The sequence below is a fragment of the Trichechus manatus genome, unplaced genomic scaffold, assembly GCF_000243295.1.
Source record: "Trichechus manatus latirostris isolate Lorelei unplaced genomic scaffold, TriManLat1.0 scaffold00054, whole genome shotgun sequence".
Classification (NCBI taxonomy): domain Eukaryota; kingdom Metazoa; phylum Chordata; class Mammalia; order Sirenia; family Trichechidae; genus Trichechus; species Trichechus manatus.
In genome coordinates, this window is record NW_004443990.1 from 1,331,920 (window position 1) to 1,359,110 (window position 27,191).

At 52.6% G+C, this 27,191-nt stretch overlaps 1 protein-coding gene across 1 annotated transcript; it reads left to right on the plus strand.

Annotated features, from left to right (window-relative positions):
• Window positions 1-5,958: 5,958 nt before the first annotated feature.
• On the plus strand, window positions 5,959-14,143 carry CA4 (carbonic anhydrase 4). Its single transcript, XM_004378095.1, has 8 exons — window positions 5,959-6,016; window positions 9,826-9,879; window positions 10,949-11,104; window positions 11,833-11,978; window positions 12,067-12,165; window positions 12,438-12,501; window positions 12,689-12,855; window positions 13,952-14,143. The coding sequence occupies exons 1-8, from the start codon at window positions 5,959-5,961 to the stop codon at window positions 14,141-14,143; spliced, it is 936 nt and encodes a 311-aa protein (XP_004378152.1).
• Window positions 14,144-27,191: the final 13,048 nt, after the last annotated feature.

Below are 27,191 nucleotides of genomic sequence, written 5' to 3' on the forward strand. Positions count from 1 at the left end.
ACACACACACACAGTTTACCTTATAAACACATCAGAGGTCAAGTGTCAGGACTCTAGACTGGGATTCTCTAACTGGTCTCTGAGGGTCCCTTGGAGTGGGGTGGGTTTCTCACAAAACTTTAACCACCTCCCCAAAACCATTTGTATGAACCTCTGGTAGCTCTCCTCAGTGAGGAGGTAGGAAGAGGAACTGGGACCCCAGGTTTCCTTCCACCTCCTGTGGTCCTTTTCCTCCACGGGAAGATGTTCACTGCAGTGTTATTTATAATGGAAAGTAAACTTGTTTCCCACCAACAGGGACACGGCTAAGTAAATGATGACACAGCCCTGGGAATATTGTGGAGCCACAAAGAGACAGTTGTGAAGATGATGCAGTAACATGGACTCATGGTAACACTGAAACATGAAGGTTAAAAAGCAGGACACTAAATTTTTTACTATGTCAGTAGTGTGTTTGCATATAGACAATGACTGAAAGGGAACATAGAATAATTAAACAGATGGATTAAGGTGGGGTGGGTGATTATTTTATTTTTAAAAACTTTTCCTTAAAAATTGTCAAATTATGTAGTGGAGTTCTTAACCACTGTCATAGGGCAATATGTGTACTGTTTAATGAGAAACTATTTTGTTCTGTAAATCTTCATCTAAAGGGAGAATAGCAGCACAACTGGAAGAACGTAATCGATGTCACTGAATTGTACACATAGAAATTTTTGAAATGGTGTATCTTTGGCTACCTATATTTTCACCAAAAAAAAAAAAAAAAGAAGTCCTCTAAGGCCAAGAAGGGAACGTGTTGACATGTCGTGGGGTTGTTAACTAATGTCATAAGACAATATGTGTACTGACTGTTTAATGAGAAAATGTTTGTTCTGTCAACCTTCACCTAAAGTACAATAAAAATTAAAAAAACATGTCAAATTATGAAATGGTTGCCTGTGGGAGACAATTTTTTTTGATGATCTTTCTCCCCGTACTTCTTTTGAAAATGTCAACCAGCAGGTATTATTTGGATAATCAGGCAAAAAGAAGTTAAACACAAATACACATCTGAAAAAGATTGTTCCCTTAATGTTGCCACAATGTTAATTGAGGAGGGGAATGTTCCCTTCTCTACAACTCCTCACAGGATTTTTCCCTCCTCGTCCTCTTTAGACATCCCTCCACCATAAAGCCAGAATGTAAATGAGTCCACTTGGAAAATCCAGAAGCTCTGGTCTCAGCCAGCCTCCTGCTGGTGTGAGCCTGGGTTCCTGTGACTGAGACACTGGGAGTGGAGGAAATAGTCATGGAGGGATTTTCCCTGAACTTTCTACCAGTGGGAACAGAACATTTGTCATCAGCTCCATCACTGGACAGTTCCACGCTTCTGTTATTATTTCAAAGTGTCCAGGGCAGGAGGTTCATCACCCCCTCTACCCAGGAGGCCCCCATCTCACCCCAGTGACAGTTTTCAGCTCTCTGTCTCTGCTCACCTCTTGTTACTCTCCCAGGATTCTCTCCAGTGTCCAGGGAAATAGGGTAGGCATAAAGAAGAGGGAAGAGAGACTGCAGCCTCCATGGGTGCTGGCAGGAAGGGAGGTTTATCGTCTTTGCTCTCGTCTGGCAGAGATTCAGGTTGCGAAGTGGCAGAGCCCAGGCTATTGATTAAACCTTGCTCTGCATGTGGGTTTAATCTCAACAGACATTCAGGGGCAGGAAAACTGGGAGTCTCTGCAAATCTTTCCTTGAATTATCTGCTAATCAGAGGAGATTCTGAGGGTGCAGAAGGCAAGGACAGATGGAAAGTGGGACTCCCAATGGGAGGATGGGAGGAAGTGTGAGTGTGTGTGTGTGTGTGTGTGTGTGAAGGGATGAGATGGCATGGAAAGAGCACTGGGAGGGGGACAGGAGACCAGAGTTTGAATCCCAGCCCTGCTCTCTCCCTTCTGGGCAATTTGGGTGAGACATTGCCCTCTATGGACCTCAGCTTCCCCTTCTGTAACTCAAAGTAGTTGAGCTACAAGATCTTTGTCCCCTTCTAGGGTCAAGTGACCCTCTCTGAGGATGTTTCTTTGCCTATAAAACCAGGATCCTGATATCTACCTCCCCCCTCCCCAAGGAAGGATCAGTCGAACCTCCTAATTGCAGAAAACAAGTTCTGGCTGGCTGGCCCCACATACCTCTCCAGTCCCTCATCTCTCCATACTCCTGGTGCTCACTTGATGCTCCTGTATACCCTCCTCTGTGCCTTTTCTTGTTACTTCCTCTGCCTGGATTTCTCTTCTTCTTTAGTTAACATTACTTGTTTTTTAAGACTTGGCTCAGGCCTCGTCTCCTCCAGGAAGCCTTCCCCAATATCTCCCCACTGGCTGGGTTAGGTGTCACTCCTCTGGGCTCCTGGTCCTTAACAGCTTATAATCATAGCTGAGGTTTATGGAGAACTTACTAAGTGCCTGGCCCTCTCTCGGGCCCTTTACACAGCTCATCTCATTGAATCCTAACCATCACCACATGAGGGAGGTACTGGCTTTATCCTCTTTCCTTTTGAGGACACTGAGGCTGAGAGAGGTGAAGGGACTTGTCCCAGTGTTGGGGTTAGGATGTGAAGCCAGGGCAGCATCGCTCCAATCTTCTGTCCGATACTCTATCTGCTCATCCCACCTCCTGAACATCTGGCATGGCAGTTTTCTGCTTGGGGATATGTATTAGAACTTTCTCTGAGCTGTGAGCACCAGGAAGGCAGGCTCTCAGCTCCCTTGTGCCTCTGTTGCTGTTGTTGTTATTGTTGCCTGCCATTGAGCTGGCCTCCAACTCATGGTGACCTCATGGACAACAGAATGAAATGCTGCCCTGTCCTGCATCATCTCCAAGATCAGTTGTAGACTGGACCATTGTGATCCATAGGCTTGTCCCTCTAGCCTGTGCCTGTCACAGTCCCAGGAGGGACTGGATCTGAATCGCATGTGTTCAGGTCCATGCAGTTTGGGTTCCCTTGGGCTCCCCTGTGCTTTTCAGCCTTCCCTTCCCCTCCCTAGGCCTTGGGGGTCCAGAAAGAGCCCAGGATGGGCCAGAGCCCCTCTCTGCCCTAGCCCAGTGGCCCCTCCTGCCGATGCTGCATCCAGTTCTACCTACAGTTAGGTTTAATCTATGCTTACAGATCATGGTCACATGTGCTAATGTGCCACAACTGGGGCCAGCCCTCTTCAAGCTTTAGCTCACTGAATCCTTATGGCAACCTATGAGGGAGATAGAAGTATGAATCCCATTTTACAGATGAGGGAAACCAGGGCCTGGTAAACATCACAGAGCAAGTGGGTGAAATCAGAAGTGCCCCTAGGATCGTTTGACTCAAAACCCTTTAGCTTAACCACTGCTTCCCTTGTGTTCCAGACAGGATGGAGTGAAAAGCCCCAGAGAATAGAGTTGTGATTCACCTCCTAGTCCACCGTGGGCCAGCAGTTGCATCAGCTGTGAAAGTTTGGGCTGGGCAGGCCTTGAATCACAGCAGGTTTCCAATAACTGTTTACTGGGTGAGGTCAGCAGGTCAAAAATAGACCTCCCCATTTTACAGCTGAGGAACTTACAGTCAGAGAGGAGTAGGAAGGTTGCACAAGTTGACCCCTGAGTCAGAGGAGGAGCTAAGACTTGAACTCAGAACCCCTGGAGACCTTGTGCCTAGACAGAGGAAGGAGCCTGTTGGGCCTGGCTTTCCCAGTCAGGTCACCTGGGATGGCAGCTTTATGGGCCTTATGTTATTGGGACACATGTCAGTGCCCATCCCTGCTCTAATGACTTCCTGGGAAGCTAGGCTAGGGGTGGCCTACCAGTGGCAGGTGACAGGTTTATGGCAGGCCAGGAGTGAGATCAGGGCTGGGAAATAATGTTAGGAATGTTAAAACCGGAGTGGGGGCCCCACCTTGTGCAACTGTGGGGTCAGTGATGGCAGCTTGAGTGGGAGCCACTTCCTGACTGCCCTCATCTCAAATTCGCAGCCTCTGTGGTGCCCATGATGAAGGTGCATCCACGTCAGAAAGTGTGCGTCATTTAAGGGCACCCCAACTCCCCTCACCCGGTGCCTCAGAGGAAACACCCTGGTATGGCCTGGTTTTCCCATCTTGCTGGCCCCCACAACACCCGGGTGGACGGGGGCGCTGATGGGAGAGGTGAAGAGTTACCCAGGGGGGAGCTCTCCCTCCTACTTTCCCAGCCTCAGAAGGGGCCCCAATGCAATGGACTTTGAAGCGGGTCCAAAGGTCACTGATCAATACCCTCTTGAACCCACCAAAGGTTTCCAAGCTTCTCCCCCGCCTGTCAGGGGGCTGGTCTGGGGTCACAAGGACCCTCTGGAGTAGTCGCCATCCCAGGAACTGGCTTCCTTCCCACCCCATACCCTAGCCCAGAAAGATACATTTTTATAGTCCTGTGAGCACAAATCCACTCCCCAGAAAAGGCCTTCGGGTGTCATAGTCTCAGGCTGAAGATTAAATTCGAGAGCAGTGTAGACAATAGGCATAGGCATTAACCCTGGTGTGGATGCCCCCTCCCCTCCCAGCCTCTCTGTAGGATCAAAGTGGTTCCTTGAGGCTGTGTGATCCTGAGCCAGGAGGAGGACTCAACCAGGACTCTAACTAAGGAGGAAGCCCCTTTGCCTGGATTGTTCTGGGGGAGGCGATCCCATTCAGTGGTCCCTAGCCTAGGTTCAAAGGCCGGTGGGGGCTGAGAGGTTGGCAGCGGATGGGGAAGTGGCTGGACCAGAAAGCTGGGGCTTCCTGTTGATGGACAGGACTGAGGCCTCACCCACCACCCGGGTCTGAGCTTCCCAAACTCGCACGGAAGCCTCCACTCCAGGTGGGACACGAGGTACCTGCAGCCACGAAGTAGCCTAGGGCACTGTGATGGGGGTGGGGGGTGCAGCTGGGAGAGAGAGCATCCCCTCCTGAGACAAGAGACAGCTCCTTTCCTACTGCGACCCCCTAGCTCCATCTTCCCCAAGGATGGGGCCTCCCTCAAGGGAACTTTTCCTTCATTAGACCTCTGTGGAGATGCTGGCAGACGGAGAGAACTAGAGGTCCATTCAGACCCTGGCCGCTTCTCTTCCCATCTCATCTCCAAGGACTGGGGGCTCTCAACAGGACGCAGCCCCTCCCTGAGTCCCATCGCAGTCCATTTCTCACCTCTGCCCCTCCAACCCTCCCCAACCCCACCCCCCGCCCCAAAATCACATAAACACAAGCTCAGCAATTTAAGAGCGGCTTTGCTCAGTGTTGGAAGGGGGTCTTTGGTCCGCTTGGAAATTAACTTTGGAGCAGCCTGGGGGTAAACAGAAGAAAGAGATGAGACCCAGAGAATCAGCGAGCATTGCCTGAGAGATACAGTGGACAGTCCTCCTTCTGGGGCCACCGATTCAACAAATTCCATCGAGCATTCCTCAGCTCCCTCATCCCTCCAAGACTATGACCACCGCCCGCCCCTCAACTTGGACCAATTCCGAGGCCCTCTCCAGCTGCTCGGCTCCCGGGCCTGAGGAGCCTTCCCCGCCGGCTGCCGGGAGGAAGGCGAGAGGGCTGCTCAGTGGTCGGCCCCAAGATGGTCGAAGCCGAAATCCAGGGACTACGCCTCCGGTGTGGGTTAAGGACCCTGCGACGTCGCTTCCCTGTTCCCAAACCAGGGATCAGGGTGGAGGCAGGGAGGGCGCAATTTCTGAACGTAGAGAACGCAGAGTCGGTGAGAGGGTCTTGCGCACCGGGCCAAGAGGTGGCCAGCGGAGGATTTCAGATCAGGGACAGGATGTGGGTGGGGGGCGGGAGCAGGGGAGGCGCCTCTAAGGGGAGGAGCCGCCACCCGCATTCGGTTGTCTGGGCTCCCTCCCGTCGCGGCTCCGCTATAAAATCCTAGCCGGCAACACCGGGGCACCCCAAGCGGCCTCCTCTGTGTGCGATCCCAGGTTTGGCGGCTTCTTTGCCCCCGCGCAGGATGCGGCTGCTGTTTGCGCTCCTGGCCCTCGCCGCGGCCCGGCCCTTGGCTCGCGCAGGTGAGCGCCCTCCCGCCCCCCGGCGCCCCTCGGAGGCCCCTCTGCGCCCCCTCGCCCCGGGTCACTTGCCGAGGCCGCGCCCGTGGGCGGCCGGAGTGCGTGGCTGCGAGTCGGTGCGCGGGCTGCCAGTGTACTGGGGGCGGCAAGGAGTGCAGGCGCACGGGGCCGCGCGCGAACTCGTGTGCACACACTCGTGTCCCTTACGGGTGCGTGGGGAGTGTGGGCATGTGTGTGCGCGGCGGCAGGGTGCGAGCGTGGCACAGCATCCTTCGGCGAGGCGAGTGTGTGAGTCTGTGATAAGGATGCTCCTCTGACCCGCCTCTCTGCAAGCCTCCGTTTCTCGCCCTGGTCCTCCTGCAGTCTGTCCTTGGGTCTCGGTCTGTCCCGCCCGGGGCTCAGTCCTGGGTGGCTGCCCGCCCCACCACCCCCCGGCCCAGAGCAAGGGCAGCTAATTGGGTGTGGCGGGGTCCCTTGTCCCGGGAGCTGCCAGCTCCTCTCCCCAAGCTCCCAGCGCTGTAGGGGAGCCTGGCGGGGGGCAGCCCAGACCCAAGGTCCTGGGCAAGCCGGTCTTTCCAGCTGGGGTGATTTTCCTTTAAAGATTAATGGTGAGGCCGGGCTCTTAATTATTCGCTTAGGTGGGAAGTGGCAGGAGAGGCGTGTTAATATTTGATAAGGAGCTGAATGTGCTGTGTGCAGCTGGACACAGGGCCCCAGGAGGCACATTCTCCTCCACCCCACGGAGACGAGCTCCTTCGCAGGAAGCTCAACCGACCCTCCTGCCGCTGGGCCCCAGCCCAGACATCTCTCAAAGGAACTAGGGTCTTCAGGTTCTTGGGTCATCCCAGCCAAGCCTCCTCTCCAAGTTAGGTGCTTGGAGCCACCGAGTGAGGGGTGAGAGTGTGTGCCCCTTCTCAGAAGTAACTTAGCTGGCTGGCTGGGGGAATGAGGGACATCTGGCAGGGACTCCGGGGGCCCTTCCCAGGGGAGGAGGAGAGAGAAAAGGCAAGAAGTGAAGAATTCCGTTTGTAGGGTTGGACGTTTGAAACCTACTAAGCAGCCGGGCTTAGTAGAAAAAGAAACACTTCGCAAAAACAGAAATGCTTTGCAATTAAGTAAGCTGCTTTGTAGTTGTGTGGCCTCGAGTAAATTACTTAACCTCAGTTTTCTCATTTACTGAACAAGAATGATGGTTCTGATTTAAGGCTCTCCCCCCACCCCACCCCCCACGCCGGTTTATGAGGTTTATTGGGGGAAGCAACAGGTTACAATTCAGGATCAGGAATATCAGGATACACTTATTTGATCAGGATAGCTTCTTCTGAGCCATGCCCACAGGCAGGCCTCTCTCTGGCCCTTGGGCCCCCCTGGGCCTCTTGGCCTCACTTCTGCCCTGCTGGGACCTTGGCTTGAAGTCAAGACCTATGGGTAACCCCGCTCCTTCCCAGGTCCTCTTGGAGGTGGCCTGGGCCAGTGGACTGGTAATTTCCGTAAGGGTGGCTCTCCTCTCAGCAAGTACAGGAGCCTGAGCTACTTGGTGCCCCTGCCACCTCTTGCCTGAGAACCAGCCACCTACCCTCACCCCACAGTCAGAGACCTGGCCCCTGACCCTGGCCTCAGCCTCATCAACATTATGTTTTCCTGGTTCCTGCCTCTTCAAGACAGTAGTTACAAGAGTATTCAGCCAAGCGGGTCAAAAGTCTCTGTGATTAAGATAGTAGATAAGAGATCACCACTACAAACCCAGAATCCAGAGCCAGAGCCAGGGAAGAGCAAATTCCTAAGAAAAGCAGGGTCTGGGCTAGATGGACTCAGTCTGGGCCAGATGGACCCCCGGGAGGCTGACAGGGGAACCCACCCTTCAGAGCTGTCCCCTGAGGACTCCCTTTCCCTGGAATAGCTTATCCTCAGGCCTCTAGTCCCGAGGAGGTGCCAGCTGGACCAGGGAGGCCCCTTTGGCCTTCAAGGCCTCAGAAGGGTGGGGACACAGGAAGATTATAACAAAGAACCTCTCCTGGGTGCAAATGACCTCCTTTCCATCATCTCCTTGAGCACTGGCCTGGGAGTTCTGTGGGGCAGGGATTATCTCTTCTTCTCTGATTGAGGAGGAGTGTGAGGCCCAGAGAAGTTAATTGACTCTCCTGGAGATACTAAGCAAGAGGCAGAGCCAGGGCTGAAAGCCAGGCGAATGAACTCCACCTCATCAGTTCAAAGGAAGGGGCCTGGATGGAAATCTACCACTGCCCTTTGCAGAGTTGACTCACAACGGGGTCCCCCTGATGCAGCAATTCCCAGGGGTTGCAGAGCCCTGCCAGGGCAGGGGGTGGACTGTCACGGGGAAGATGCTGCAGGGCTGTCCATCTCTGAAGAAAGCTGTGCTGGCAGGGTAGACGAAGCATTTGATCCAGAGCTGGGAACTCGAAAATCCAAGGTGGCTCTGAGGGCCCAGAAAGTGAGAGGGCCTTTTCCTGTAGCTGCTCGCTGTCCTGCTTACTCTCCTGCGCTGCTAACTCTCCTGTCCTATATAGCTCCACCCCCACCCCAACAAGAGGCTGACCTTCCCAGGGCTCTACCTGTCCTCACTCCAGGGACCCCTGCCAGATCCAGGCCTCAGAGAAGGTCAAAGTTGGGAGGGGGCGGCCCTGGACAAGAGAGGGAGCAGAAAAATGTGCTCTGAGACCTCAGCCAGTCTGAGATGGGAGCTGTACTTTTGTTAGAATGTTCTTCCCTGAGTTATTTCCAAACCACTTCGTTCTCTGCCTGTCCTGGGTTTTGGCCTTCTGGCCACCAGACAGAGGCAGTGGGGAGGGGGAGGGACAAACCCATCTATGGGACTTTACTGTCTTCTTCTGGAAATGCTGTGTGCCATTTAATCCTCCCCACAGCCCTATGAGGTGGGTATTTCTAGTCCCATTTTAGAGATGATAAAACTGAAGCTCAGAGACGGTAAATGATTTGCTCCCAAACCCACAGCTCCTAAGTGGCCCAGCCAGAATTCCCAGCCCTGGGGCAAATGTTTTGTCCACTCTGCTGGTGTAGTCTTTCCAGAGATACTGGCTTCTACTGGCCTGAGGCAGAGCCAGGTTTAGAACCCGTCTGTCTTGCCCCAAAGTCCAGGACTACAGGGTGGTGGGGGCAGAAGGAAGGATAGGGGTAAAGGTCTGGTTGCCTTCCTCGCTATGAGAGGTTAGTCAAGAATGGGTCTTAGGAACACAAGGTGAAGGGGCATTCTGAGGTGGGGCCACCTAATCTCCTCCATCATCTGGGATCAACTCTGGGAAGGCAGCCAGGCTGAAGCTGCAGGTTCCATTGTCGCAGGAGGGGAGGCCGGCCTGTCTCCTCCCCCTAGTCTTAGCAGAGCCTCCCCTCCTGGATTGGGGTGAGGGGAGGAAGGGCAGGAGTGGGAGGCGGATAACTAAGCCATGGAGAGAGTCCAGCCAGCCCAGTGTTAGAGCTGACCAGCCTCAGAGCGCCTGTCCCTGAGGACTGGCAGCTGCTGCGCCCTGCTCTAACTGAGGGACAGCATCCTGGGCAAGATGACCTGGCTGCCTTTTTTTTTTACCTCCTTCCCTCATCCCTACACTTTCTTCTTAAATTACCTTCCCTGAGCCCTCAGTCCCAGACCCCAGGAAGGCTCCATCCCCAACCCAAGGGAAGGCCTGACCTCAGGGATTTTCCTAGCCTCTGATACACACACACACACACACACAGTGGCATCCTTGCGTACAGTTCACATGGGTTCATGGAGCCATGCTTGTGCACAGATACACCAACATGCACACAGGCCTCACCCCTTTCCCTCTCTGCTTCAGAGTCACACTGGTGCTACGAGATTCAAGCCAAGGCCTCCAACTACACCTGCTTGGGTGAGTACAGTGAGTCTTGGGGACAGGACTTTGTGCATGGTGGGGACTGTCTGGCTGAGATGGAGACCGAAGGATGGCGAGGAAGATAAGGGGTGATGGTGGCCCCCAAGCCAGATATGGGCCCCCCTACATGCACACACACACACACACACACACACACACACACACACACACACGCACGCACTCACGCACACACTCTCCTGGTGCTCAGGGAACAGGGAATGCAGACTGACCTGAGTCTCCCCTGGAACTTCTTGAGATAAATTAGCAGCAGTAACATCAAAGGGAGAAATACATTTCAGCCCAGCAGAAACATTTTGCCATTTATGATATTTCTTACAAACAAAACAAAAAACTGTCAGTTCTGTTCCAATGACCCCACTTGTAGGTGGACCTGGGAGGTCATCTTTTGTACTTTTCACTCAAATGCAGACCAGTTTCCCTGCAGTCTGCTTTCTTCCTGTCCCTGCTGTGTGTGGGTGACTGGACATTCCTACCCCCTCCCCCACCTCCACCCCATCGGGTGTTGGCGTTCCCTGGATGATCTGGTGCCGTCCTCCCACCTTGCCCAACCTCGCTCTGAGGGCTCTGCTGGAGGGTCAAGTAGTGTGAGGTGCCCACGTGTGCTGCCTGTGGAAGGGCTGTCAGAGCGGCTTCCAAAGCCTTCTCTCCTTCACCTCCGCCAAACTTCACAGCCTCCCTGGAGAGCAGGTATCACCCTGATTCCCATTTTACACATGTGAAAACCAGGGCTCAGGAGGTGAAGTGATGTGTCCAGCATCACGTGGCTGTCCCTGACCCCAGAGCTCACAGCCACCAACTGACAGCCCTGTTCCCACCCTGTCCCACACCACAGCCTGTCCCACACACTTGTTAGCTTTGCATGTGTGTCTGCGGAGGAGGAGAAAGAGGAGGAGAGAGGCCCCGGGAGGGTGAGGGCCTTCCAGCCATCTCTAGACCTTGCCCGAATGTGAGCTGGGTGCTTGGGCTTGACCTCAGTGGGGCGGAGGAGGTCACACCTCGGTGCCAGAGGCCCTCGACTCTCAGCGTGCCCTCTCTCCCTGCTCAGGGCCGAACAAGTGGGGTGAATTCTGCCAGAACAATCATCAGTCCCCCATCAACATTGTCACCAGCAAAGCACAGTTCGACCACAGCCTGAGGCCCTTCTCCTTCTCTGGCTATGACAAGAAGCATAAGTGGACTGTCCAAAACAATGGGCACTCAGGTGGGTCTCAGGTGACCAGGTGGGGGAACCTGGCAGACACAGGCACTGGGCCTGGGGACCCCCTAAGTGCCCTGAGGAATGGGAGGGGAGGGCTCCTCCTGGGAAGGGGCACTGGGCCCAGTTCCACATTTGTGGGGGAGAGGGGGGATAGGGTTTCAGAGAGGAGGGATCCTGGTAGCAGTGTTTTCATCAGACCAGCCTGGGCTGGGCGGAGGGGCAACATTCCAGAAAGAAGGAACAACATGTGCAAAGGCGTGTAGAGGCGTGAAACAGCCTGGGGTGTTCAGGGAACTGCAAGTGGTTCCATATGGATGAAGGACAGAGTGTGGAGCTGGGAGGGGCCAGAGCTAAGGCCCAGGGTCAGCCAGGCTGGGGCCCAGGGCAAGTCACCTGGGCTGAGGAGTTTGGACATTACCCTGAGGACACCTGGGCACCACGGAGAGGATTGAAGTAGGGGAGGGCCCAGGGCCCAGTGGCATGTTTGGGGTCGTGGGGGATGTGCAGGAGAGGGGGAGGCAGGCAGTGAGGCCAGGGAGGGGGCCAGGGGAAGGTCTGGGGCTGTACCACCCTGTCCCATCCCTCCAGGCCCCAAACCAGATCCTCCCTGAGCCCATGAAGGGTAGGAGCTACGAGAGAAAGTCCTGCCTGGGTGGGGCTGGGATGAGGGGTGCTGGGAGATGCTGAGGGGAGACGTGTGCAAGGACCGTGCCCCCTTCCTCTGCCCCTAGTGATGGTGTTGCTGGGGGATGAGGCCAGGATTGCCGGAGGAGGACTAGCCACCTACTACCAGGCCAAGCAGCTGCACCTACACTGGTCCGAGGTCCTGGACCAGGGGTCAGAGCACAGCCTTGATGGGGCCCGCTTTGCCATGGAGGTGAGGCCCCTTCCCGGGGTCTGTGCTTGGCTGGGCTCTAGGTGGTCCAGCCCCTCACAGGTCCTTTCCTCACGCCCCTCCCTACCAGATGCACATAGTACATGAGAAAGGGGACAGGACATCGAGGAGCAAGAAAGAGGCCCAGGACCCCAAAGATGAGATCGCAGTGCTGGCCTTCCTGGTGAAGGTGAGGCCCCTCCCCTCTGTGTCTAGGAAACCAGAGTTTGAGGCTGCTTCTTAGGGATCCAGAGACCTGGGACTCCAGCAAGGCAAGAGGGGGCTGGAGAGGCCCTGGAGTCCCCTCTGTTTCTCCTAGCCTTGTACACCCCCGGACCATGTGGAGCCTCAGGGCCTCAATCTCAGAACTGCCCACCCCCACCTCCTGATCAGGAGAATGAACTGGAGGTCACCAAGGGCTTCCCACAAGCCCCTCTCGAGCCCCCTTCCCTCCCATTCCAGGCTGGATCTGAGAATGAAGGCTTCCAGCCCCTGGTGGAGGCTCTGGCTGACATCCCCAAACCTGGTGAGTTGCGATGGGGAAGAGGGGGAGTCCTGGGGGTGGTGGAAAGGGACTTCTTCCCACAAAGGAAGGGGGCAAGGGTGGGTGGGTGGCCTGGGCTCTCAGAGCAAGGTGTGTGTGTTGGCGGGGTGTCAGAGCCACAGAGACCGCCCCCCATCACTGACAGGATCCTCTGTCCCCGTACCCCCAGATATGAGCACCACGATGAAGAAGAACATCAGCCTGCTGGACCTGCTCCCCAAAGGGGAGAAACTGAGTCACTACTTCCGATACCTCGGCTCGCTCACCACGCCGGGCTGTGATGAGAATGTCATCTGGACTGTGTTCAAGGAGCCCATTCAGCTCCACAAAGACCAGGTACACAGGGCCCAGGGTGCAGCCTCCCACTTCCTGGCTCCCCAGAAATTGCCCCTCTGGATCTCTCCCCAGGTCTTCTGGGCCTGGGGTGGGGACGAGGGGCCCAGGATGCTGAGATCAATTTTCAATTCCTGAGGAGACAGACAAGAAATGTCCCAGCAGTTCCATCCCTGTATTGAAGGCTGGAGGGGAGGCATATAGGAGGCCGTGACCAGTGGTGGTCAGAAAAGGCCTCCAACAGGAAGTAGGTGGGAGTCAGCCTGGTAAGTCAGTGACCTAGGGAGAGAGGCCAGCATAGGGGACGCTAGGGATGGCCGGGAGCAGCTGGGAGAGGGCCAGAGGGGCCGCTTAGGAAAAGAGTGCATTCATTCAACAAATCCTAACTGAGCCCCTGGGTGCTAGGCTCTGGGGATACAGCAGTGAATCCAAAGGTCCCACACATCATGGCACTTTCATTCCACAGCAGGGGTTCTCAAAGCATGGCCCCTGGACCAGCAGTGTCAGCATCATCTGGGAATTTGCTAGAAATGCAAATTTTTGGGCTGCATCCCAGACACACTGAGTCAGAAACTGTGGGGTGGAGCCCAGCCATTTGGGGCCCAATAGGCGCCCCCCCCCCCCAGGTGAATCTGATGCACACTCAAGTTTGAGAACCACCGTTCTATAGTTGGAAACCCTGGTGGGGCAGTAGTTAAGAGCTATGGCTGCTAACCAAAAGGTCGGCAGTTCGAATCCACCAGGTGCTCCTTGGAAACCCTATGGGGCAGTTACCCTGTCCTATAGGGTCACTATGAGTCACAATTGACTCGACCGCAATGGGTTTTGTTTTTTTTTTTTTTTGTTCTCTGGTATGACAGTAATGGTGGTGATAAATATCACCCTCGAAACCATGAGCTGTGTCCACTCTGCTAAGGGAAGCTGAGGGTTAACTGAGCCCTCTACCAATGTCAAACACTTTACACCTCTTATTATTTTCATCAGCACAACAACCTGGAGAGGGAGGGTTCTGAGCCCTTCTTTACCAGTGGGGCTCAGAAAGGGGAAGTGACTGGCCTGAGGTCACACAGCAGGGAGTGCAGTGTTGGCCCTTCTGCAGGTCCTGGCGTTCTCCCAGAAGCTGTACTATGACAAGGAGCAGAAACTGAAGATGACGGACAATGTCAGGCCCCTGCAGCCGCAGAACGATCGCCAGGTGTTCAAGTCCCAGGCTCCAGAGCCGCCGCTGCCCTTGGCCCTGCCCGCCCTCCTGGCCCCCATGCTCTCACTGATGGCTGGCCTCCTCCACTGAGGGCTCATTTCTGGACACTCGACCTCTGACCCTAGCCTTTCAAGGGCTTGGGCCTCTGTTCCTTGTTTCTCAGGGTAGACTTTGGGGATGATTAAAATATGGATATATTTTTAGAGAAATCTTTCTCAGGCCTGTTTGTAGTTCCCCAAAACTACCACTGACCTGTTCCCCTTGCCATCCCTGTCCCAGGGCTGGGGACCCAAGGCCTGGTGATTTCCTCCAGGCAGGAGCCACCAGGCACCCCCACCCCTGCCTACACCCCACTACCTTCTACCCTGAACTTGGAGAGATTTGGAAGGCACCTGGGAGTTCCAACACAACAAAAGCCAGAGGAATTCCAGTCCAGTCTCTTCATTCTGTAGTGGGGGAAACTGAGGCTCAGAAAGGAGAGACTGGATGGAGACCACAGAGTGAGGCTATGGCAGAGCTAATTGAGACCCCAGCCCCATGCTTTCCCCTCTGCACGGGGGTGGGGACATGTGTGGGCACTGCCTGGGAGAGGTGAGTGACTGGGAGTTCAATTATTTGCTCAAATATTTCTTGAGATCAGGGAAGGCCTTGAGGCACCTGAGCAGACTTGAGGGAGGTAGGGGGTACCTGGAAGAAGAGCACCCCAAGTGAGGACAGCAAGTGTTCAGGGCAGAGGGGAAGGCATCAGCTGGAGGGACAACAGGGAGGCCAGAGAGGAGGGAGGGAGAGAGGGGAAGGAGGCAGCGAGTCTGAGGGGCAGGTTGTGCAGGGCCTCGGAGGCTGCTGGGGGCTAACAGGTCACACTGCTGCCTTGTGGAGCAGGGACTGGAGGGCGGAGGGGAAGCAGGGGAATAGTTAGGAGACTAGTACAGTCATCCAGGAAAGGAGTTTGCTGGTGAGTCAAAAATGGGATGTGACAGAGAGCAACTGAGGCTGAAGCCAAGGTGTTTTGGCCTGAGCGCTTGTCAGATGGTGAGGTCAGGTCCAGAAATCCAGGGTGAGAAGAGGCCAGGGACGGTGTGGGGTGGGGGGCACTCTCAGGCCAGGGCTGGAATGTGGAGGAACCTTGAGAAGTGGGCGGGGGGCTGAGGACGGGACCAGGTCTCCGGCTCAGCGTGAGGACTACCTTTCTAACAGGCCCAGCTATCTCAAGGTGGTGAGCTTCCCCTAAGGGAGGTGTGCAAGCCAGGCAAACCCACCATCCAAGAGATTCCATTACCCAATCAGGCTTGCCTTTGGTGGTGGGAGGGGAGCCTTCTCCCACCCTGATACCCTCAGAAGCCCTGGCTACTCCCAGCCAAGCCTGGGGAGAGGGAGTAGGGCTGGTCCCCTTTCCTTTTGTGACCAAGAATAAGCATGCTCCTGTCTTCACCAATGACCACACAGCCATCCCCAGTGGGGGGTTGGGTGGGATATTGCTGTCTCCATGGCAACAGCAGGCAGCCTGTGTCAGCTGTGGGTGTGTGGACGCTGAACCTGTTCTCCCTTTGTTCCCACGCAGTCTGTTCCCATGCAGGGCTCTCAGGAGGTCAGAATTGCCCGCCCCCCAACTTGGCACCCCAGTCCCTGCCCTAAGGCATCTTTCAGTGAACAACATGGCAGCAGAACCAGGAAGTCCAGCTCTTTGTAGGAGATTGAGACAGTGTCTTTCCTGGGGAGTCCCTGGCCTCTCTAACCCTAAGTAGAAGACCCCTGACCCTCTCCCATCCTCCCTGACCCCACAGTAATAGCCCTAGCCAGTGGGGGCTGGAATGGGCACAGCTTGCCTAGGGTCAGGGCTCAGGCCTCCTCCCCCTGTTCCACCTGCCCTCCCTCCCAGCCGCTGGGGCAGACGCTGCCAGCACACGATCCTCAGCAAGGCCACTCCTGGCCAGTCATCCAGGGCCCGGCAGGAAGGCCCAGGCATCCTGGCCAAGCACAACTTCTAGTTCCACAGCCCCTTCCCGGGGTGGGGAGCCCTCCCCCTGGAACTGTACCCCTCACCACTGGTGGGCATTCCCTCTGTTTGTGTACATCTTTCTTAGTAAATCCCACTCCCTCCATGCTGCCCCCTACAATCCCCAGCAGATTCCCATTCTGGAAAAGGTGGTTCTTAAATTCCTTGTGCCAGCCTGACCTGGCCCCTGAGATAAGTCTCTCAGGGGGGTTAGGGTGCTACCAATGGCCTCTTATTCACTGAGGGCCCAGCCTGGCCCCCTGAGCCCCACATCCATTCACTTCCAATACCCCTTGAGTCACTGCATTGGGGGTACACACGTGAGCACATGTGCACACACAGGTGCACAAACATGCACACACACACACACATACACACACACACACACACATACACACACATACACACACACATACACACACACACATACACACACACACACACACACACATACACACACATACACACACACAGACATACACACACACACACACACACACACACACACACACACACTGTACTGCAACTGACCAAGCCCGAGGAGAAACAGCGGCTGGCGGTTTGGGCCACACCTGACTTCTCTGAGGTTCTTTTCTTGTAGGCTTCCAGCACAGGATGTGATCCTCATTTGTTGAATGCCTACTACGTGCTGGGCAAGGTCCGTGCCTTTTCTCTAATCCTCACGATAATCCTATAAACCAGTTGCTGTTGACTCCAACTGTTATGGATTGAATTGTGTCCCCCAAATATATGTGTTGTAAATCCTGCCCATTATACCTGTGGTTATAATCCACTTTGGGGATGGGTTTTCTTTGTTATGGTAAGAGGCCAGATCAGTGTAGGGTGTATTTTAAGCCAATCAGCTTTGAGATATAAGAAAAGCAGATTAGACAGAGAGAAGCAAGCAGACATGGGGGAAGATAGATGTCACGCCATATAAAGATCACCAAGGAGCCAAGGAATAGACGCTGAAAAGAGACAAGGACCTTCACCAGAGCCAACAGAGAGAGAAAATCTTCCCCTAGAGCCAGAAGCTTGACTTTTAGATTTCTAAACTGTGACAAAATAAATTTCTGTGCGTTAAATCCACCCACTTGTGGTATTTCTGCTATAGCAGCACTAGATAACTAAGACATCAACTCATGGCAACCCCATGTGTGTCAGAGTAGAGCTGTGCTCCATAGGGCTTTCAATGACTGATTTTTCAGAAGTAGATCACAGGCCTTTCTTCCAAGCTGCCTTTGAGTGGACTCAGACTTCCAACCTTTCAGTTAGCAGTCCAGCACATAATCCATTTGCACCACCCAGGGACTCCACAACCTTATGAGGGCAGTATTATTTCTCCCATTGTACAGATGAGGAAGCTGAGGCTGAGAGAGGAGCTAAGGGACCCATCAGAATGTGGGTCACTTCACACCTCCTTGGCTCCCATGGCCAGCTTTGTCCTTTGGCAGAGTCATTCAAAGGAGGCAGACATCTATGACCAGGGCAGGGTGGGGTCTGCAGCACCCTGTCCCACCCTGTCTCCATTGGCACACACTCTATCTCTGATGGGCCATCTCTCTGGCCCCATTTAGATTTGGCACCCAGGTGGGAGCCAGGGGCCAAAAATACTCCCCATGTGTTTAGATGATGCTTGGAAAATAAACTTCCCCATCTTGGCTCTCGGTTTGCACACTTCTGGCCCGGCTTCCTGTGGTCTGATCTGACTGTGGTGGGGGGGGGGGAGTGTGGCGGGAAGGGACGAGAGGGACCCAGGGCTCCCTCCCACCCTGGGAGTCTGAGGAAGGATCTGTAGGGCTCTGAGTAGGAGAAGTAGGGGTGGGAGTTGTGGGGTAGGGGCCAAGGAGCAGAGAGTGGGAGGGTGATGCCAAGCTTGGTGGGCTGTGCGTGCACACACACACACACACACACACAGACACACACATGCACACGTAGAGGCTGCTGTGTCACAGAACTCCAGGGGGCGCCTATGCAAAGACAACACTGCAGAGAGTGTCACGGTGTGATAAGACCCGGAGGCCCTGCGCTTTTTTGTGTGTTGGTGGTGGGAAGAAGCAGGGAAGCTGGAGGCCCTGCTGGCATGTTCCATTCTAGCAACAGAGGCTCTACTCCCCTGCTGGGCCTGAGTTTATCCACCGGCAAAATGGGCTAAGCTTGGCCCTCCCATCTTCAGTGAACTAGCTGTCCCAGGCTCCTGTGGTGACCTTGGGAGGAACTCCAGCGGATCTCTGTGGGTGGGGCATTGTCTTGCACGTATTGCACACGTCTCCAAGTGGCTGTGTTTGTTTATCTGATTGGGACAAAAGCACTACCTCCTTTAGGGATGCTGGACGATGTCACAGACCCAGGCGGCCCAAGGAAGGGCTTCCTCTGGGACAGACAAGTCACAAGGCAGTTCCTTCCGCGGAGCCCTGGCCTCAGCCAGACGGCACACAGTCGGGGCTCACCAGCTTGTTCCAAGCCTCGGCTGCTGGGAGGCCTGGGAGGTTAGGGACATGACCTCAAGGGACATGACCACAAGATTTGGAACAAGATTTAGTCTTTCAACAAACATTATTATTTTGTCTGTGTTAGGGATTAAAGTTTCAGGAAGGAAAAACAGTCTGAGCCCTGAATGACGCCTCACTGAAGGGCAGAGTGCTGGGCATAGTAGTACCAGGTCCACAAAACACAGGCCACGAGAGGGGTGCAGACAGGCGGGTAGCATGGGCCCCGGAGTCCCACAGACCTGGGTTTGAGTCCTCCTTCCACTGCTGACTAGCACAGTGCCCTTGGTTATTTAGTTCACCTTCCTGAGCCTTAGTTTCTTCATCTGTAAAGTGGAGGTGATGACAGCATTTAGCTCACAGGGCTGCTGTAAAGATGAACAAAGATACTTGGCCAAGAGGAGGGGTTCCATACTTTGTAGCTATTGTTATGGTTCTTTTTATTAGAGAGAGCATCAAAGAATTGGTAGGGCCTACAGATTGGGAGAAAGTGGCTGCTTGCAGGGATGAGATTAGGGAACGTTGGGTGGGGCTTGGAATTTCAGGGAGTGGGTCACTGGTTTACCTCTTCACACGTAGCAGATGTATGGTGTGTGGTGGGGTGGCAGTCTTGCTCGTGTCCAGAGGAGAAACCACAAGAGCCTGTGTGGGGCCCACCTCTCTGCTCTGACACCCAGGGACATCTCCCAGCACTCTGTCCCAACCACAGACAGAGCAGCCCACTGAGGCAGACCTCCCAGCTAACCTTTGCCCAGAGTTGCTTAAGGTCACCTAGAACCTCAGGGGCAGCAAAGGGGACCAGCTGTGGCTCAGGGGCTGCTCTGCAGCTCCCATATCCCTTCCTTGTTGGGTGGGGGTCAAGGTTGAGGCCAGGCTGAATCCACCTCTCTGGAAGGAAAGCTTCCCCCAGCCAGGGACCCTCCTGCTTCCTTGCTGTGGGGGATAGATTGAGCTGGGGATCAGTTTTCCATTTCATTTCCTCTAGCCCTTGTCTTCCCCCTTCCCAAAGAGCCACAGGATTACCAAGTGTGCCCTCTGATGCACCCATTTCTCCACAGGCTCCATCTTTGGCTCTGTCTGCCAGTAGGCCGGTCTTGTTTGGATTTACTGCAGGCTTCCCTCAGCACATGGCCTGTGCCCATCTAGGGTTGCCAGCTAAAATACAGGATGCCTAGTTAAATTTGAATTTCAGATAAACACATAATTTTTTTAGTATATCCCAAACAGTGCATGGGACATACTTATAGTACTGAGAAATCTTTTTTTGTTTATTTAAAATTTAAATTTATCCGTTATCTTGAACTTTTATTTACTAGGTCTGGTGACCCTGCCTCCATCCCACCTACCTCAGGGAAACTGAGGCTCAGAGAGAAGGATGGACAAGAGAAGGGGACAGATGGACTGAGACTACCACAACCATTTCCTTCTCTCAGCCATCAGAATTGCCCCTCTCCTTCCCACCAGCTACACTTTCCAGGAACTGATAGCAGATGGGTCAAGGAGCAGCAGTGGCCCAGGGGTTTTGCCTTCCAGGTGATTTTGGAATTGGGCTCCCTCTGGGCATGCCTCAGAGAGGGCACTGGAGCTGGTCCTTCTGCCTGTGGACTTTCTCCTCACAGGTTTTCCAATGACTCTGGAGAGGACCAAAAAACAAAACAGAACAAAAACCAAACCCATTGCCATCGAGTTGATTCCAGCTCATCGTGACCCTATAGGACAGAGCAGAACCGCCCCATAGGATTTCCAAGGAGTGGCTGGTGGTTTCGAACTGATGACCTTTTGGTTAGCAGCCAAGCCCTTAACCACTGTGCCACCAGGGCTCTGGTGCCAGGGAAATCTCTTATTCCTTCTCCCTTGGTCTCTGCCTGGCCTCTGCCTGACTGAGCTGGAGGCTTCAGGGCTCCCTTCTCACGTCAGGTCTCCCACCCAGTTTCCTAGCCACTTTGTGGAAGGGGACTCTTGGGCAGTGCCTGGCTGCCATACCTGGGTGGAGTTGAGAGGGGCCTGATGCCAGGGTTTTATTTACAAACAGAGGAGACATTCAAGAGGTTCAGGGGGTGGAGCGCCCTCTTCATGTCACAACTGGACGTGAAGGAAGGGTGGGATCCAGACGCCGGCGGGGAGCTGAGACCCATCTCCCCAAATTAGACCTCTTCTTCCGATTCCTTCCCCCTTGTGATCTCCCTGGTCTACTTAACTACCTTTAGCTATCACTATTTGCTCACTTACTATGTTATGCCAGGCCCTGTGCTAGGTACTTTACACCCGTTATCTCGTTTAATCCTGACAACAACCTTTAGAACCTAAGCTCCCACTAGAACAGATCCCCAGGACAGCAGAGATTTTCACCTGTTTTGGCCACTGCTTGTGGTGGACGCTGAGCAAGGAGTGCCCTGTCCCAGCTGCTGTGAGTGCTATCAGAGTGAGGCTCCTTCACCTGTCAGCCTCTCCAGGGCAGCCCACCACCTGTGACTGATTGATGTGGGATATAAAGGTCTGGACACAGGGGCTCAACTCAGGCCAACTCCAAAGTGCCCCTCCCCATGGGATCAGTGCAGGCTATCATTGGGCCTGCGTGGCAGTTCAATTTCTCTTTCTTCTTAATTCTGCTTCCTTCTCCACCCATCCACAGTGTTAGTCTTCAAGGCACTCCCTAATAAACATCTTGGGTGGTAAACTCTGTCTGCTTCCTGGGGAACCCAGCCTGTGAACATATAGTTCAGCACAGAGCACATAGTTGGCCTTGATCAGTATGGCTGATTGGAAGAACATGGGGTAGATATTGGCATTACCTACTCTACATGTATAATAGTATAATAATAACAGTTAATATTTACTAAGGTAAAACTATTTGAAATGCTTTGTGTCTCATTTAATACTTAGAGCAAGCTTCTGGGAAGGGTATCTGTTTTCTTCATTGTCAGATGAGGAAATGCAATACCCAGGATCCATGGCCAGTGTCGTGGATTGAATTGTGTCCCCCCAAAATATGTGTCAACTTGGTTAGGCCATGATTCCCAGTATTCTGTGGCTGTCCTCCATTTTGTGATTTTCCTGTGTGTTATAAATCGTCACCTCTGCCTGTGGTTAAAGAGGCTTAGGGTGGGATGTAACACCCTTGCTCAGGTCACATAGTGGGTTGTGGCCTGCAGCACTTTTTATCTTACAAGAGATAAAAGGAAAGGGAAGTGAGCAGAGAGTTGGGGACCTCATACCACTAAGAAAGCCGTGCCGGGAGCAGAGCCCATCCTTTGGACCCGGGGTTCCTTTGCAGAGAAGCTCCTAGTCCGGGAGAAGACTGATGACAAGGAACCTTCCTCCAGAGCTGAAAGAAAAAGCCTTTCCCTGGAGCTGACGCCCTGAATTTGGACTTCTAGCCTACTAGACTGTGAGAGAATAAACTTCTCTTTGTTGAAGCCATCCACTTGTTGTATTTCTGTTACAGCAGCACTAGATGACTAAGACAGCCAGCAAGTAGTACAGCCAGGATTTGAACCTAGACAGTTTGAAGCCCAAGCCCACCCTCTTAAAACCACTATGTTCTGCCACTTTTGCTAGGGAAACTGAGGCTTAGAGAAGAAAAGGAACTTGCCCCTTGCCAGCTAGTAAGTGACCAAAATGGGAACTGAACCCAGATCTGCAAACCCTGCAGTCCTTGTTGCTTCTTAAGCCGAGGGCTGTGGGTCTGAAAGTGTCTTTTGGGAGTCCCCAGTTACAAGGAAACTTGGATGAAGAAATCACCAAGCCAGCCCGGAAATGCTGGGAACACATGCTGTTCCCCAGACTGGTATGCTCTCTCCTGTTCATCTCCTCCATCACGATTCCTCTCGTAAAGCCTACGTGCCAGCCAAGACCCAGCTTAAAAATGACTTCCTCTTCTTCACCGTTCAGCCAGGGAGTGGACAGCCCCATAAAACCAAATGGGACTAATGAGGTACAGCAGTCCAGGGACAAGGACTAGAAGGCAGAAGGGGACAAGAGAGCTGGTGATAGGGAACCCAAGGTCAAGTAAGGATAGTGTTGATGTGTTGTGAGGTTGTTAACCACTGTTATAGGGCAACATGTGTACTGTTAAATGAGAAACCATTTTGTTCTGTAAGCCTTCATCTAAAGTGAGAATAGCAGCACAACTGGAAGAGCGTAGTCGATGTCACTGAACTGTGCATGTAGAAATTTTTGAAATGGTGTATCTTTGGCTATGTATATTTTCACCAAAAAAAAAAGTGGAGAAGGGAGAGGGTTGACATGTTGTGGGGTTGTTAACCACTGCCATAAAACAATATGTGTACTACCGTTTCATGAGAAACTATTTGTTCTGTAAGCCTTCACCTGAAGTACAATAAAAAAATAAAATAAAAATGACTTCCTCTTCAACAAATCTGCTTCCCAATCCTTGGGCCCTTGGGAACTTTGCCGCTCCATACTCTGGGCCTGGCCAGGCCACACTCTCCATGAGGCTGCTGATCAAATCAGGGTTTCACTCTAGGTTAAGCTGTGGGGTGCATCACCCTATTAGGTTTGGAGGTTGATGAGACAGAATTGCCAGGTCAATGGTATGAGTGGCTGCAGCCTCTTAGGAGACACCTCTCCTGAAGGAAAGGGTTGGGCATGACCTGCTGGGTCCAAGTAAAGTTTCAGAATTGTATGGGAGGAGGGACTTGGAATTCAGAGTGGCACCTGTCAGTCAGCCTCTGGGATTCACATCCGGGTCATAAGGAGAATGGAAGCTGCATATAAAAACGGAAAGGGTTACTTCACCAGAACACTAGCATGTGGGGGACTAGCAGCTCTGCTTTGGGAACACTCCAGTGGAGTGTAAGGAACACTGAATAGCTCGACCCTGGTGCCCAGTATGGGGGCGATGCCTAGAGGAGGCAGTGGTGGCACTGTTGGTTGAGGGGTACCAGTAGATTAGGTAGTCCTGCCAGGCAGATAGGACACGGCAGCTGAAAGGACACGGCAGGCTACCATCAATATTTAGAGGAAGAGTAAGGGTAACGTCCAGTGAAACCTGAGTCATTACATTGAGAGACCCCGCTGATCTTGAGCCCGCTGTGGCCAGGACAACACAGCCAACACAGGAGAAGCTGATTCATGGAGAAACTACTTGCTTGGAATTTGGTGACAGTTCATGGAGTGGCGTGAGGCTGGCCTGGGCTGTAGGCGAGGGAAGGTTTCTTCAAATTACACATGATTACAGACAAAATGTTTCATCCAAGCCTTTGTCAGGAGTAGTGCCCGTGCTGCCACTTTCACAGGGGCGTTATCTGGGCATTGTGACAGGCCCACGAGAGACTTCAACATTTCTCTTCAAATCAGTTATGGAGTTTAAATTTTTCTCCAAGCTCACACTGCCCTAGTGGTGCAGTGGTTAAGAGCTCAGCTGCTAGCCAAAAGGTTGGCAGTGTGAATCCACCAGCTGCTCCTTGGAAACCCTATGGGGCAGTTCTACTCTGTCTCATAGGGTCAGTACGAGTTGAAATCGACAGCAATGGGTTTGGTTTGGTGTTTTTGGTTTCTTTTCTTCTTTCCTTCCTTTCTCTCCCTCTCTCTTCCTTTTCTCTCTCTGTTTCTGTCTCTGACATACATTCATTTTTAACTGAGGCCTAGCATTTCCATTACCATCAAAAAGGAGAGATGAGAAAACCAAAGTTGGGCTCATGAACAGAGGGAAAAGACAATTGGCTGCCTCTTCGGGGTTCACCACAGTCAGGATTGAATGGAAGGATGGGAGGGATGCAGGCAGCTGGGGAGTCTGCCTGCTACATAATGGGCCTGTAATGGTGGCCGGATGGTCATGTGGTATTTGGTTTACAGCACAGGCTGCCGGAGGCACAAACACCTGGAATAAATGGTCAGGCTCAATTGTTCTGCCTCCCTTCCTAGGAAAGGTCAGGAAGGAAAAGGCTCTAGCTAAAGGGGGGAGGCTTTGTCCTCAGTGGATTAAGCATTATCAGGTCGTCCCCGGTCTGGCTGGGGGCCCCGGTGGGAGCACAGGAATCTCATGGCTGCCAGGGTTCATTAAACCTTGTCTTTTCAATCTCACCTCTGGAACTATCATATCCTTGCCTCCCTTAAATTCCTGATAAGATACTGTGAGACACTCCAAAGTCCGGTTCGGAGCTAGAGACCTTGACTTGACCTAGAGTGTTTTATTTCTGCCTTCACAGCCCCTCCTCCCCTTCTGCTCCCCATTTCCTCCCTCTGTCTAGCATCTAAGATCCCTGGGTCACCAGAAGTGAGGAGAACAAGCCTAGGATATTAATCTCCATCATGAGTCACTGGGTGGCTCTCTACTGGCGCCTGAGAGTTGCTCATCTTCCAGGATGACTGACTGGTGGAGGCAGCTTTCAAGTAACTCAGTTCCTCTCCTATTGTCATGGATTGAATTGTGTACCTTTAAAATGTGTCAACTTGGCTAGGTCATGATTCCCACTATTAAGTGGTTGTCCTCCATTTTATGATCTAATTGTCCTATGTTTTGTAAATCCTAATCTCTGCCTGTGGTTAATGAAGCATGATTTGGTTATGTTTGTTATGTTGATGAAGCAGGATTAGGGTGAGATTGCAACACCCTTACTCAGGTCATGGCCCTGATCAGATGTGAGGGGAGTTTCTCTGGGGTGTGGCCTGCATCACCTTTTATCTTACAGGAGATAAAAGGAGGCAGAAGTGAGCAGAGAGAGAGGGACCTCATTACTGTTAAGAAAGAAGAGCCAGGAGCGGAGCGCATCCTTTGGACCTGGGGTCCCTGCTATGAGAACCTCCTAGACCCAGGAGAAAACTGATGCCAAGACACATGCAGATCTCCAAGGGACGTCGAGCCCACAGATGTTGAAAGGAGACAAGGATCTTCCCCCAGAGCTGGGAAAGCCTTCCTCTAGAGCTGGCACCTTGAATTCGGACTTCTACCCTCCTAAACTGTGAGGGAGTAAATTTCTGTTTGTTAAAGCCACCCACTTGTGGTATTTCTATTATATCAGCACTGGATTAAGACATCTATGTAATAGCAATACTTTACATTTGCACAAGTTTTTTTAGTTACTAAGTGTTATCAGTTACTAACGGTTTCAAATTTACTTTCTCATTCAGTGCTTATCTCAACACTATAAGGTAGTCAGGATCATAATGATCAGTCCCTTGTCAAGGACAGGTCACTGAGGCTCAGTGTGACTGACTGTCTTGCCCAGAGTTGCTAAGTGATGGATCACAGACTCCAATATGGAGGGAGAAGGGGTGGTACGTGAGAAGCCAGATTAACATGGGTTTGAATCCAGCTCTGAAATATTCCATCTGGGTGACATCTTGGGCAAGTGACTTAACCTCATTGAGTCTCAGTGTCCTCACCTATGAAAAGGAATGATAATGCATCCCTCTTAGAGCTGCGGTGAGACTAAATAATGACTGAAACATGCATAGCATGGGGTCTGGCAAATAGATGTCCATCAAATATCTAAGTACTTATCCAATTAGTGAAGAGGACTTGAGGCACTTACTGATGAAGATCAAAGACTACAGCCTTCAATATGGATTACACTTCAACATAAAGAAAACAAAAATCCTCACAACTGGACCAATAAATAACATCATGATAAACAGAGAAAATATTGAAGTTGTAAAGGAGTTCATTTTACTTGGATCCACAGTCAATGTCCATGGAAGTAGCAGTCAAGAAATCAAATGACACATTGCATTGGGCAAATCTGCTGCAAAAGACCTCTTTAAAGTGTTCAGAAGCAAAGATGCTTTATAAGGACTAAGGTGTGCCTGACCCAGGCCATGGTGTTTTCAATCGCCTCATATGCACGTAAAAGCTGGACAATGAATAAAGCAGACCAAAGAAGAATTGATGCCTTTTATTATGGTGTTGGTGAAGAATATTGAATATACCACGGACTGCCAGAAGAACGAACAAATCCGTCTTGGAGGAAGTACAGCCAGAATGCTCGTTAGAAGCAAGGATGGCGAGACTTTGTCTCATATACTTTGGACATGTTATTAGGAGGGGCCAGTCCCTGGAGAAGAACATCATGATTGGGAAAGTAGAAGGGCAGTGAAAAAGAGGAAGATCCTCCATGAGATGCAGTGACACAGTGGCTGCAACAATGGACTCAAACATAACAATTGTGAGGATGGTGCAGTACAGGGCAGTGTTCCGTTTGTTGTATGGAGGGTCACTATGAGTCGGAACCGACGGCACCTAACAACAACAATCCAACTTCTTTTCCAGTTCCAAGCTCAGGACTATCCTTTACGCCACACAGTAGGCGCTCAATGAACATTTGATGAATGAGTGAAAAGCTCAGCCTCTCCTTTCCCCACCTCTCCAAAAGTGAGAGGATGTTTATTGGCAGCTCCAAGTCACAAAGAGTTCTGCAAACAAGGAGTGGCAGCAGCAACTGCTTACAGCTAGTACAACAATGAAAGGCCACAGGTCCTGGGGCTGGCTTCCTACAGATGTCCAGCCCTTGGGACAGAGGCCAGGGAGCAGGCTGGCCATTGCATGTACTGCCAGTGGTCTCTGCAGGCGGGGAGAGTGACTGGCCCTCACCCTGGTTGGCTGGCTTTTTCCCCCTGCCCAGATGTACTGAGAATAGCAAAATGGCCTTTGGAAAGGCCCACTCTGCTGCCACTGTGATTTCCAGCAGACCAA